This window comes from Elephantulus edwardii, unplaced genomic scaffold, assembly GCF_000299155.1.
Source record: "Elephantulus edwardii isolate Elephantulus edwardi_28Jun2011 unplaced genomic scaffold, EleEdw1.0 scaffold00248, whole genome shotgun sequence".
NCBI lineage: Eukaryota > Metazoa > Chordata > Mammalia > Macroscelidea > Macroscelididae > Elephantulus > Elephantulus edwardii.
In genome coordinates this window covers 1,277,880-1,292,176 of record NW_006399998.1, presented here as the reverse complement: position 1 = coordinate 1,292,176, position 14,297 = coordinate 1,277,880, and the positions used below count along the sequence as shown (strand labels likewise).

The following is a 14,297-nucleotide window of genomic DNA, read 5'->3' as shown; positions in this document are numbered from 1 at the left end:
AAACTCAACCTCCTTTGCCATTTCTGTTATCTAAATGTATAACATTTATTAAAATAATTATACATAAATAATCAGAAATCAAGAATACAATTTTGATTTCTTTTCATGACATAAACTTGAGGACAGTAATAGCTTTTCATGACCTTTTTTCTCATGTCTCACACTTCCAATGCAACTATATAGCAGCATGCTCAACTTCTTTATTATTTTCTTTTGTCAAAGATGAGTGTGTAGCTTTTCAAAAGCAGCTGCCCCGTGCTGGTGGAATTCATTTTATTGCAGCTGGTGATCGGAACAGTGGGGGAGCCCAATGAAACATGTTTGATCAAACATTCATTTTATAAATTGCCTTCTTTCCCCACAATTCCCATGAAAAAGGTATTCAGCTAGATTAAAACTCTGGAAAATTTTAATGGGACCTTTGAAATCAGTTTGAGTTCAGCTTCTTGGAAAAAAGAAAACTGCATAATAGAAGCATGTTTTACACCAGAAGTGGATATGCCTTTGAGGCAATTTGCTTTTGTGCATAATAGGGCAGGATACTCTTGAGTGTTTGAAATGCCTTTGCCAGATTCAGAATGCTGCTGTTAATACTCTCCACAGGGCTCACCTGTGTTCGACCATGGTGATGAACGTGGTGATGGCAATTTGCAATAATCTCTCTTCTCTTTTTTCCTGCAGTCCTACGCTGGGCCAAGCCTGGAGAGTGAAGACTTCAACATCCCGCCCATCACTCCTCCCTCCCTCCCTGACCACTCGCTGGTGCACCTGAACGAAGTTGAGTCTGGCTACCACTCTCTGTGCCACCCCATGAACCACAATGGCCTGCTCCCATTTCACCCACAAAACATAGACCTACCTGAAATCACCGTCTCCAACATGCTGGGACAGGAGGGAACCCTGCTCTCTAACTCCATTTCTGTGGTAAGGACCTACAAATGGGTGGTGGGGAATAAGGGATGATGTGGGGAGGGGAGAATCTAATCCAGTGTAGAGATTTAAATTCTAAATGGGCACTGTGCTTTAAGCTATGGAAAAATGTTCTCATTAAACCTAAAAAAAAATCCTCAAGCAATTTTCCACATTGTGTTTGTCAAGCCCAAATCAAAATCACTCAAACCTGTAACCAAAAGTACTGTGAGCTGTGTTGACACTGAATGGGCTGGCTGCTTCCAAAAAAGCTTTTTATGGAAAGCCACTGCCCATCCAGGGGGAGACTGCCATACAGGTAAGAGCACCTCAGTGCTGAATAGGTGCTGCTGTTAAACTTACTTCCCTGTTGGTTTACACAGCATGAAAACAAGCAATTGTCAATTTTATTTGGGAGGTATAATTCTGGTGGACAGAGTTTGTCTCCATGGAAGTGTTCCACTATGTTGGTTTCGTCCTCATGCTGCGTCTTCCAATCCTCTATATTTCTCATATTTGCTGGCCACATTTATCAGTCAGGAAACCACTCCAAATTCAAATTTCATAACTTTTAGATAAGGAGTTGTGCTGCCAACCCAAAGGCACATAGTTTGAATCCTGCAGCAAACTACTTCATGGGTGAACAGTCTTCCTTATGTGTGATTTATAACCTCTTAAAACCCACTGTAGGGTCAGCTATGAGTTGGTTCTCACTCAGCAACAGTAACACCCAATGAGTTCCAACACAACGACTGCCCTCAAGCCCATTCCTCCTGACAGAGACCTTCCATGGGTTCCCCAAGGCTATGAAGCTTAACAGAAGCAGGCTACCTCATCCTTTTCGCAAGGAGCTGCTGGCTGGTGAACTTAGACAGCCTCTTTTCAGTTAGCAGCCCAACACACAGTGCACTTGCACCACCACATGGCAATTCTAGTTTGTCATATGAAAGTCAGAACGAGTCAAATTAAGCTCAGTAGCACCAAACCAAAATAGTCCCATTTTACACAGCATCCAGGACTCTTTATGAAGAGCCTGCACAATTTGAGTAGCCCCTTCTCCTCCAGTGGCCTGCTCTGGACCTGCTCAGTCACAGCCCCCTGCCAGATCCACTCTGCATGTTCATCCAGCTTTCACCACACTCTCTGCACCCAGCCCATGGCCACAATTTCACTTGCAATATGTGTTTGTGCCTCAACATAGTATTTCCTGTGGAACTTCAGATTTTGTGAAGGCACAGGAAAGACACATCACCTTTTTTAGCTAAATAAAGGAGTTAAAGCTCTAATACACTGTTCTAGTTTTTTTTTAACACTGGTTTCACACTGAGTTAAGAGTTGGGCTGCTGATCAAAAGGTTGGCAGTTTGAACATACCAGTGACCTGCAGAAGAAAGATGAGGGATCTGCCCCACTGTAGATTTACAGCTTGGGAAACCCTATGGGACAGTTGTGGTCTGTCCGGTAGTGGTCACTGTGAGATGGGTTGACCAGATGGCAGTAAGAATTTGGAGTTGACGGCAAAGCAAGTCCTAAAAAAAAGGAAACAAAAACTCATCACAAACTCATCACCATGAGGTTGGAGCTGACTCATAGCTGACCTTCCAGCAGGCTTTCAAAGGCTGTAAATCTCCTAAGAGGAGATTGCCCATCTTCCTCTCAAGGAGCCACTGGTGAGTTTGAACTTGCTGAGAGTTACTACCTTTAGATTAGCAGAGCAGCTCCCTACGGAATCTGCCAGCAGAGCTCCCCAACGCAAGTCCAGCAAGGATTTTTCACAGCCTGTAAAAGATAATAGTCTTTGAGCCTATGATCTCTCAAATTACAGATAGACTTCTTCTTTGCCTGCTCATCATACTGATCCTAGAGAAAAACCCTCCTCTAGCAAATAATACCAATAATTATAATTAAAATAAATAATAGTTTTATTGAGGTAATAGAATTTTCTGTGATGTAGAGCTATTTTATACTATGTGAATACTTTAAATGTGGCTAACATAACTAAAAGACTAAATTTTCTTTAAAATGTTGATTAATTTCTATTTCAAGAGCCCGGTTTAACAAGAAGCTATTCTGTTTTTAAACAGAACGGGTCTAATGTTGCTGATTTTGACATCCAAGTCTACATTAAATTCATTTTTTTCCAATTCAGTATGGTCATGCAGAAAGTAAATTTGGAGATAAAATTTATTATAAGAATGCTGTTTCAAAGCTTTGGTCTCTGGCTGGATTCCAGAGCCAGAGGTTGAAATACTACAAAGTTGCAATAGAAATTTCATAAAGGTAGGGAAATCAGGAGCTATCCTTTGCCTGTCAATTCCTTTGAGAAGCAACCAGCTCCTTCAGTTCTTGCTTTGAACTATCATCTGACTAGAATGTACATTTGGAATACTTACTGTGGTCTGAATGTTCACAAAAGCTCAAAGGAATGCAAGGACATGCCCACCGTCCTCTAGGAAGGCCTGAGTTATAGAGGAAATGTAAACACATATGAAACAGAAGCCCCAAGCAATGAGAGACAAAGAGAATTGCTAACATGCTTAGTGGTACAGCACACTTAGATGGTGAGCACAGTAGGACTTCAAACTTGAAAAACAAAACCACTGGGATCTGATTTGGGGAGTTTATAAGATTTTGTCAAAATGAAGGACATGAAAAATGGTTCTGATTTGGATAAGTAGAAAGGTAAGAAAAGGCATGTAGGAGCACATTAGAAAATCAGGTTGGATATTTTAAGTTGGGAGCTTTGACCAAAGGCTTCAAAACTATCAAAGGAGTACAAGCTCAGTATGGTTGGTTATACAAAACCCTGAGTGAATTTGAACTCAAGGTAAAAGCATTATAAAAGTGGTTTTATGGAGAAACTATTCTCACAGTGTAGCGTAGATGGATAGCAGTGGTAAGAAACTTGGCTTGTGGGAAAACTGAGACACCTGTTGCTGTAATTCAGGCTCAAGGTGGTAAGGAGCTGTGCCAGGGTGGTGACATGGAAGGCAGAGAGATGGGCTGTTAAGCTGTTTTCACATCAGCCCCACAGATTACAAATCTAAGCATGAACAGCCCTTCATGCTTGCATATTTTAAGTTTGAAAAACCCCAGATGATTTTCTTCTTTGATAAAGACTCTGAGACTACAAGCATATACTCATCACTCTAAAATTTTCTTGTCGCTCTTAAGAGTATAAAGTTTTCTTATACTTTTCTGTGAAGCCATACTAACTCTTTTGTAGCAACTTTGCACATATGGTGAACATGATCACAAAATTGAACAACAGAACTGGTTTATCACTTGTTTAAATGAGTTTCTAAATTGGGCACTGATTACATCATCAATACTCATTATGTTTAAAAAGGCACATCTGTTGCCATCAAGTCACTCTTGATACCCTGATTCATGTAACCCCACATGTTTACGAAGTAGAACAATGGTTCCATGAATGTCCTTGACTTTCGTCTTACAGCACAGGAACTCGGGCCTTTTGTTAGTGGCTCTGTTGAGTGGATTCAGACCGCCAACTTTAGAGTTAGCAACCCATCCATGACAGGGCGTTTGCACCACATGGAGAACCTAGTTTGTATATAGTTAAGAAGGTGGTGGCTACAGAAATAATACGAACACTCATTTTTATGAAAATTACATTCTCTTATTTGACTGTTTGAACAGGGTCTCCCACAAAATAGAAATAACTAATGAAAGCTAACACTTGTGAGTTCTAATGAATGACCTTGTAAAAGTTTGAATCCTATGCATGTAAGCCACCCTGTGCAGATCTTCATGCAGGATCAAACATCTCAAAATGTATTTTCACAAAACTGTTCAACATTATTAAAGTAGGATTTTGATGTTGTTACTCATTTTACTCTCATCTTTGTGCTTTTATCTTCACATCATGAAACTTTAGAATTTGAATGGATCAAAGGGGTGAAAAAATTTTAGGTCACATTTAGATTTTGTATCTTTTAATGCCTAATATATAGGCATTATATGTCTAATATAAATACATTATGTATGTGAATACTGTTTGTAGAATGTAGATAAGCAAAAATAGTACTCTTTGAGATTTTATTTTTTTATTTTTTAAAATTTTTATGAGATTTTATTTTTAAAAAAATGTATTAATTTTAATGAACGTTTTCGGAGATTTTGGATTTCCATTCATTCATTGTTGGATTTTTCTCCCTGCCCACCCCTCCCCCGCAGTTCACTCTTCTCTTTGAAAATTGAAATTCTTTTATTTGTATACAATAACGCCTCTCCAGCCCCAGTGCACTCCACTATGAAACCTTCATTCTGGACTCTTGTCATAACCGTAATACCCAATCATATATTGCTTTTAAACTGTTCTCTCCCTCATCTGTTTCAATGCAGTATACATAATTTATCCATTTTTTCTCAGTCTCACCCCAACCCTGATGTCAGTCTCATTCTACAACAGTGGCACTATGCAGTATTTGTCCTTCTGTGACTGAGATATTTCACTCAGCTTATATCCTCCAGGGTCACCCATTTTGAATATTACATGAGTTCCTTGTTTTTCAATGAAGCATAGTATGAGATTTTATTTTTAAGGTAAGTTTTATTGTGTTAACTGTTTTTCATCCTCAATGGAAACAATGGTAATACTACTTCAGTTGTTATGTTGCTAGCAATTCTTCCCTCACTCCCTTACTGCTCTCCAGTCAGAACTGACTCATAGCTGACCCTCAGTGGATTTTCAAAGGCTGTAAATTGCATGGGAAGAGATGTCCCATCTTTCTCCTGGAGGATTTGAACCTTCCATCTTGAATTTGACAGCACAACTGCCATATTAGAAATGAAAAAAATTAATCTGTAATTGAAACAGAGAAACATCTGGTGGCCTAGTGGTAAGAAACTGCACTGCATTCTCTGGTTCAAATCAAGCAGCTGCTCTGCGGGAGAAGGATGGACAGCCTCCTCCCATGAGATTTACTGTCTCTGAAAACCCTCTGGTGGGTCAGCTATGGGTCAGTTCTGACTTGATGATACACAATAACAGCACAATTAAAACTTAGATCTTTAAAAAACTTGGATCTTTAAAAATCTGTCATCTTTCTCCCTCTATTTCTCTGTTCATATGTTCGCTTTATCTTTTTCACATGGGTGAGTAAATTGGAATAAAAACCCCTTTCACATATATAAATCTGATACAAAGTCAGTAAGGCTGGCATTTCAGGTGTATCTGGAACAGGGTCTGCAACAAGGAGTTCACAGCAGTAGTTGCGAAGATGGTGCAGGATGAGGCTTCCTTTTGTACCTGGGGTACCTGTGAAAGCAACCTTAGAGGGACACAACCTATTGTGCCACCCAGCAGTGACAGGCACTTCAGGCCTTTTGTTCATAGGGTCGCTGTGAGCCATGCTCGACTCAAAGGCAATCAACAAAACATTGCCTAAATAGCAACTAAATAGGGAGCTCTTGTGGTCTGGTGATAAGAAGCAGTGCGGCAATCCCAAAGGTGTACAGTTCAGATCTACTAGTTGCCAACTGCTCCATGGGAGAATGATAGGCAATCTCCTTTCATGCAATTAACTGCCTCTGAAAACCTGCTGGAGGCACAGCTCTGGGTTGGTTCTGACTCAAAGATACACAACTAAAACAGCTGCCTGAATAAGGAGTTGCTTTGCAAAAAAAGAAGATAATACAGTTCAAATCAATCAGCTGCCCTACAGGAGTAAGGAGAGCAATCTCCTCCCGTGTGATGTATGCTTCTGAAAACCCACCAGACAGTCAGCTTTGAGTTGGTTCGAATGTGATGATGTTGTTTTAGGCAGCAACACAGTGCCTCGAAGAACCCAGGTAGTATAGTGGTTAAAGCACATGGCCTGTAACCTGAAAACCAGTACTTCTGACCACCAGCTGCTCTACAAGAGAAAGCTGTGACAATCTATTTCTTTAAAGATTACAGATCCATATGCTTCCCCCACCCCCAGCGTCTTCTGTGAATCAGAGTAGAATCAGTAGAGGTCAGGTTTGTCGTCTGGACCAAGACCTTCCCTCACACTTTCCAGTTGACTTAAGCCCCATTCCTGGTGCCTCCTATATATGTATGTAGATCCGTGCTCCACAGGCTTTTCAATGACTGACTTTTGTTTGTTTTTTTAAAAAGAATTTTTTTTCTTTTATACTGGTTGACTTACAAAGTTCATGCCCTTTGTTTTTCACATTGGATCTTTCCCTTTTCCTTTACCCACCTTACCTCTAACCATTAAATTGTTAAGGTGCCTCTGGGTAGACTTTCACTTCCAACCTCTCAGTGATTAACTGAGCATGTCATCGTTTGCATGACCCACACTTGCATGTTTGGAACACTGTACAAATATTTATCAAATAAAATTAGAAAAATGAGCAGTATAATCTGGGAGATAATGGCTTGCAAAAGGCTCATTTAGACTTTAACCTTTCTATCTGTGAGGAAAAGGCAACAATAAGATCGATATTAAGCAGTTAAGTATTTCCTTTCTGCAGGTTGTTCTTATATACCACAGTGACTAAAAGAACTATCTTTGTGCCAGAATGCCTCAGTTCAAATCTTGGTTCTGCATATTACCAGCCATATGACCAAGACCAATTTATATAGCCTTTCTGTGCCTCCATTTTCTTACCTGTAAAATGGGTATGATATTTGATTTTATAAATGTGAGAATTAAAGTAGTCTTTGTAAAATAATGCCTAGTATTCAGTGTTTGCTAGATATGTTCCACGAGAGCTTTCACTGAAAACAAGACCATCAAGAAAGGCTAACTAGATTGTCCTCTGAACTTAACTACATGTATCTTTGCAACTTCAGTGTATGTAGTGTGAGATTTCTTCCTCTGAAAATGTCTGCCAGATCTTTTTTGTGTATCATTGCCTATGCCATTTTATACGTTAGCACTGGATCTGAATTCTTGCAAGAAATTGAATTCCTGGCACTTTTTAAAAGATTCTATTCTCTTCAAATCCTCATTTTCCAAAGACAAACAATAAAACAGGGTAGAATTTCTATAAGTATATACCTTGGAACAGGGGCCAATTAGTTCTGATTTCTAGGTCCAAGTTAAACAACCATTCATGACCCAACATGCAAGAGTTCCATTTTTCTTAACATTGCCTGGAGTTACTTTGAGGGTGGGTAATTGATTAGCCTGTGTTTCTGAGAGTGTAAAGGCTGACAGGAGAGCACTGGACTGTGAGTCTGAAAAGCCAGGCCCCACCTTGGATAAGCTTGTTAGCCATAGGCATGCCCCACTTCCATCTGGAAGCCAACGAAACTGTGCTCTGTGAGTTCACGACAGATTCCAGAAGTCAAGGAGGGCAGCGTGGTTTTCATTTGTTCATATGTCTTTTTTCACTTTACTAAAAGGTTCTGTTCCCCAAAGGATAGGACACCACTCTTCTAGTTGGGCCCTAAGCCTCTTTCTGAGCTAACATTTCCCTATGATTCATGCTCTGTGGATGAAAGAAAGTACTGTTCTAGAACTCTTCCCTAACTTGTCTTGTTACCTTGGTGGCTTAATAAATTTTTTTCCTGCTATAGCTTTGGTATTCTCAAGTTCTTAACCTGCCCTGCAAAGCCTATTTGGTTGTTAAAATATTAGAACCTATGGAATAGTTTCTTTCTTTTGAGTGGACAATATTATTCAGCCACTAAGCCAAATGGAGGGAGAATCATCAATAGCCTGTGTTATGCAGACAACACAATCTTGCTTGCTGAAAGTGAGAACTGGAAGCACTTATTGCAGAAGATCAAGGAACGCAGCCTTTAGTATAAATTGCATCTCAATGTCAAGAAAACAAAAATTCTTACCACTGGACTGACAGACAACATCATGATAGATGGAGAAAAGACTGAAACTGTCAACAACTTTGTCTTACTTGGATCCTCAGTTTATACCCTTGGTACTAGCAGTCAGGAAATCAGGAGACATCTTGCTCTGGGAAAGCCTGCAGTAAGGGACTTCTCCAGTTTATTGAGGAGTAATGGTGTCCGAGGTCTAAGATGTATCTGATTCACGCCATGATCTTTATGATCACTTGCTATAAATCTGAGAGCTGGACAATAAATAAGGATGACAGAAGAAGAATTGATGCCTTTGAGCTGTGGTGTTAGAGAATAGCACTGAACATTCCATGTACGGCCAAAAGAACAAATAAATATGTCTTGGAGAGGGTGCAGCCAGAATTTTCTTTGGAGGCAAGGATGATGAGACTTTGCCTTACATACTTTGAGCATGTTGTTAGAAGAGGCTATTCCTTGGAGAGGTACATGACACTCTGAAAGGCAGAGAGAGTCCACAAGGAGAGGAAGACCCTCAGCCAGGTAAAATGACACAGTGACTGCCACAATGCCAGGAAGTGTGAGGATGGCACACGATAGGACAGGGTTCAGATCTATCATTCATAGGGTTGCTATGGGTCAGACTCGACTCAACAGCACCTAATAACAACAACAACAACAAAAAAAAAACCCAGATGGTGCATGGCTTCAAGGAAGGAATGATGTATTCGTGTAGTCAGAGTTCCCTTGATCCATGAGAGATATGTTCCAAGACTCCACAGATGCTTAGTAGTACCAAACTCTGTAGATACTTTGGAATCTTTTCTAAGTATGCATATTGTTGTTGTTATTGATTGCCATTGAGTAGAGTACGACTTAGAGCGATCCTATAAACAAAAGACCTGAGCCCTCTTTTATAATTTCTCTAAGTTCATAGAGTTTCCAGAGGCACATTGTTTAGGAAGTGAATACCACTCCTGCTTCCAAACCTGTCTTAAACTGGGAGCGCCATCAAATACTCTCCACCATGGGTAACCGTTATGGCATTTGACATACTAATGGCACAGCGTTCAGTATTACAGCAACCCCAGGTTACCTCTGTACAGCAAATTGACAGAAGAGTGTTGTACCACTTAGAAGAATATTCCTCCAAAATAACTGTTTCTCCTCCTTTGTGTGCATGCTTATGATAAAACCTAATATATAAATTAGGCAATAATGTCAACAATAACTACTAATGAAATAAATGAAGACAAAGTAGTCATTTAGTAAAATAAATATTACTTAAGCATAAGCCCTCTGATAATGTAATAGTTGATCTGACAACTGAGGCAGGTACTTAGTAACTAGCCTATGAGCTGTGTTTACAGCATAGGCACCTGGATAAAGGAACGGTTCACATCCTGTATGATGTTCAACAGGACAGCTTAGGAGAGCTAGAGCTTTCATTATGCTTCTCAGAATGGTTCATAATTTAAAACTTATGAATTGCTCTGTTCGATATTTTTCCACTTAATATTGTCGGGACATGGTTGGGCATTGGTAACTGAAACCACAAAAAATGAAAATGTGGATGAGGAGGGACAGTACAACATTATTTTGGGAGGAAAGTGGAATAAGAAAAAGCCTTTCTTAGCTATTCATGGTTGATGAGAAATCCTTTGATTCCTGCACACTGCAATCGAGTGCCTCCCTTCTCTCTCCCAGCTCTGGCCCATTCACTGCTGGGTCTAATCATGGCATAGCGGAAGGGAAAATGCAGCCCTGTAGAAAGTCACCCAAGCCTTGCTGCTTGGCCTATATGTGGCGATTGCTTGTTCTTTGTGCAGTCAACAGAAGCTCTTTCATACAAAGAAAACCCATGCAAAGTTTTAGAATGGCCTCACAGAAAGGATTCATTTAGAACCTGGACTTTTTGTAGAGTATGGTTCCTAATGACACATTATAGAAAATTTACATTGGAAAAGGCAACAAAGATTTCAATTTCTTTGACTGCTTCAAATTTCAAATTCTAGAGTTTAAAATGGAAAAAAGATGTTAAAAAGCAGTAAAATTGGGGGGTTCATTTCCCAAATGCCTTCTTTTTGCTGGCAACAAAAGCAAGCATAATGTATATACTCAGATTTATTGTCATGTTTAGCATTCAGTCAAGGCACAGTCTGCATTCAAAGGCCACTGTACAACTGTTTTGACAACCATCACTTCAGTAGGTACTGCACAGGACACAGGAAAGGAAGCAGGAGTGTTTCTTTAGGTCTGTGGGGAGTGCTCGCACATCATGGATTCAGACATATTAGTGCAGCATGAATTTCTAATATGTTGCCATTATGGAAAAGACCACTGGCATATTGAATAATGCAGCTTTCAAAGGCAAGCAGAAAATGTGATTACAGACAATTTGATTGCTGTTTTTAAAATAAATATTTTCCAAATCGTGAGGTGTTTTATTGCATGTAATGCAAAAAGCATGCAGCAGTGGACTAGAGCTAAAGATCTCTTGGGCCATGAAGGAGCCGATGATGTCAGCCCCATTTAGGTGCAGAATAATGGACGCATTACTTTAAAATGGGATAGATGTCACAATGGCTTGTTTCTTTCTTCTTGGAAAAAAAAAAACAATAAAAAGAAATTATTTTGCTCACTTTGACAGAAGGAAAAAGAAGAAGATTAATTATTTAATATTACACCACAGTTCATCAAATGCCTCAGCAATTACAGCATGGGTTTTGGGGGGTTTTTTTACCCCCACCAATTACCCACCTCCCTCTTTTCAATACTGTAGCACATGAAAGCAATGTATTAAACCACTTTAACAACCCAAAGAAATGGGTTGGTTTTATTGCTCTTATTTTTGACCATTTATAACAAAAGTATGTGGGTTTGTTCCCCTCCCCCACTTTTTTTTAAACAAACTCCTAACAAGGCCCACAATAGGTGTTTGTTAACTTGTTAAGATTTTCTTAAGCCTTTTCTTTGCTCAAATCAGAGGACTTTACATGTGGTATTGATGAGAAATCTGGTGAGTTCTGCATGTTAATGACTTGGAAGTCTCTTAACTGCTACAATAAAATTCCAAACTAGAATTCTCCTTAAGAGTGTTCAGGAAAAGTGCCAATTTTAAAATAACACTTTACTCCTACTACGCCAAATAATCAAACTCAAGATATTTTGTAGATAGGATTTGTTGGACATTTTTTTCCACCCAAGAGTTTATATGAATGTGTGTCTCACCCACGCATGGAAGAAGTTAAAAAGCTATAAAATCAGTTATAAAATTGTAATGTTGTGAGCACACTCTGGGAGTTATTCAGTCCAGTCCCTTAAGTCCTGGCAGATGTAAACCTAAACGATTTAAGACATGTGGTTTTCAATCCAAGAGCCAAGATTCCAGTTTTCCTTGGTAGCCTGTTTGTGTTTAATTAACCTTGTACCATTAAGTTAAATTGCAGTAAAAGATTTACATTCCTTCCAGGAAGTTCCTTATTAAAGTAAAACTAGACTCTCGTACTGAAATTTAAGTCTACTTTGTCAACTTCAGATGTCTAAATACTGAAGTTGATCTCAAGTGTTTGACGTTTGTTAAGTCAATTGTACAGTTATGTTTTACCTGGTCCAAAGTTCCTTAACCTTTCAACAAAAGGTCAAAGTTTTCAACTTGTTAATCAAATGAGCTTCCTTTTTTAACCCTGTCAACCAAACTGGGATGCAGGACTTCAGAAAAAGCATGCGATTAATTTCTGCTTGTCTCCAGTTATGTTCTGCTCATATGTTCTGTAATGTACCTTTAAAGTAGTTAGTTACCACTGAGTCACTTTCACCTCAGGGTGGTCCAGTGCGTGGAGACCTGAGCTGTGCTGGATGAGAGCTTTAAAGATGTAACATTTTGGAAGCAGATCATCAAACCTACTTTTCCAGGGACATCAGTATTGTTAATAGCATCAGTGAATTACTGATACCTTTACTTCATGGCCCAGTGAACCATTCCTGGGATGGTTCTCCTGCTGAACTGGCACCTAGCCAGCAATGGTCCATTTTGTGTAAGTCATTTCTGGTCTTTTATCTGGGACGGCAATTATAGAATCATGCCTCTGTCTTCTGCCTGGAGATCCATAGACCTTCCCACCCAAAGAAGGGGAAAACCGTGCAGTGTAGTTATCACTTTGAACACACAGATTCCAGGTAGACACCCTAAATAGAATTCATGCCATTCCCAGGCCCACACAGTAAGCTTTCAGTCAATCAGTAGCTGTAACCTCCATATTGAATATTTTCCAAAGTTGAGGGCAAGAGGCTTGTGAGAATACAACACAGAACATGAATAAAAAAGCTGTGGAGGAGGAAAAGAGAAATAAATAGCTAGTGAAATGGAATTCTGATCAGCATGGAAATCATGTCCTTGGAGAATAAGGTTGAGGGTCCCATTTGTGGTTCTTCCTGTGGGGATCCCTCCTTATTCCCTGTCTAGTTGCCTTATACTCTTTGTTTCTCGCTTGGCCAATGTGCCCATCCACCTGCTCCTGTCCTGAATAATATTAGTCATATCAGTGCTGCTCCATTTGTCAGGAGCCAAGGCGAACATTCCAAGGTTGCCATCCTTCATGTCACTCCTTCTCTTGTCATCCAACATAAACAAACAGGACAGGCTCTAAACTATGAAGAGAGAAGTTTTCTTCATCCCTCTCAGGCTGTGTCTTTGGCACTTTGCTGAGAAGAGGGCCTCAAAACCTGAAGAGCTTACTTGGTTCATTGTCAAGACATTCAGACAGAATGTTTATAGCACCAGAGCTCCGGTGGTGTGTTTCATAGGGAGGTGTGCTCCTAACACAGAAGCTGTGCCCCTCTGGAGCTTCCACCGAATCTGCAGGTTAAAGATGGGCAGAAACCAGATGGAGGGGGAGATATGAGTTGGTTCCAACTTGCTGACAATGAGAAAGATGTTATAAGGCATGCACAACACTAATGGAAGCACTGTTACCTTATTTCTGATTGAGAGATGGAATGACTAAATCCCTTTATCTCCAATGAAAACGTTAAGAATTCTACTCACATAGAAACAAAATCATCAGTGCTGTTCATATTAACACTTCTAAAGAATCTTCAAAAACGATACAAAGATCTTTCTAAAACAAACAAACAAAAAATACAAACAACTCACATAGGATCTAAAGTCCTTGGGCAGCACAACAGTTTGTGTTTGGCTGCTGTTACATTAAGTTCTCAGTTCAACCTTCCCAGTGGCTTCGTGGGAAGACAGACATGGTGATGTGCTTCTGTAAAGATTTCAGCCAAGAAAATCCTAAAGCACACTTCTATTCTGTGACATATGGGGTCTTCAGAGCCACAAGTAAAGAATAAAACATCACCAACTCAGCTGTGGGGTCTAGGGAAGTAACACTTTTGATTTTGTTATGTACTGTCGAGTTGGAACCAACCCATAGCCGACCCTCCAGTGGGTTTTCAGTGGCAGTAAATCACATGGGAGGGGTTTGCCACCTTTTCCTGTGGAGCAGGTGGTGAATTTGAACCAAATTCCTCATGCCACAGCAGTATAACACTTTACCTCTAAGCCCCAGAGCACAAGAGGCCTGTGAGGCCTGTAATTGTATGTCATATAT

At 39.9% G+C, this 14,297-nt stretch overlaps 1 protein-coding gene across 1 annotated transcript in view; it reads left to right on the top strand.

Annotated features, from left to right (window-relative positions):
* The window catches only part of TOX (thymocyte selection-associated high mobility group box), a 538,067-nt gene that overhangs the window by 270,708 nt on the left and 253,062 nt on the right, over positions 1–14,297 (top strand). The window contains exon 3 of the mRNA XM_006899231.1: positions 682–924. Coding sequence (XP_006899293.1) covers positions 682–924 — 243 coding nt within the window. The remainder of the gene's footprint in view (positions 1–681; positions 925–14,297) is intronic.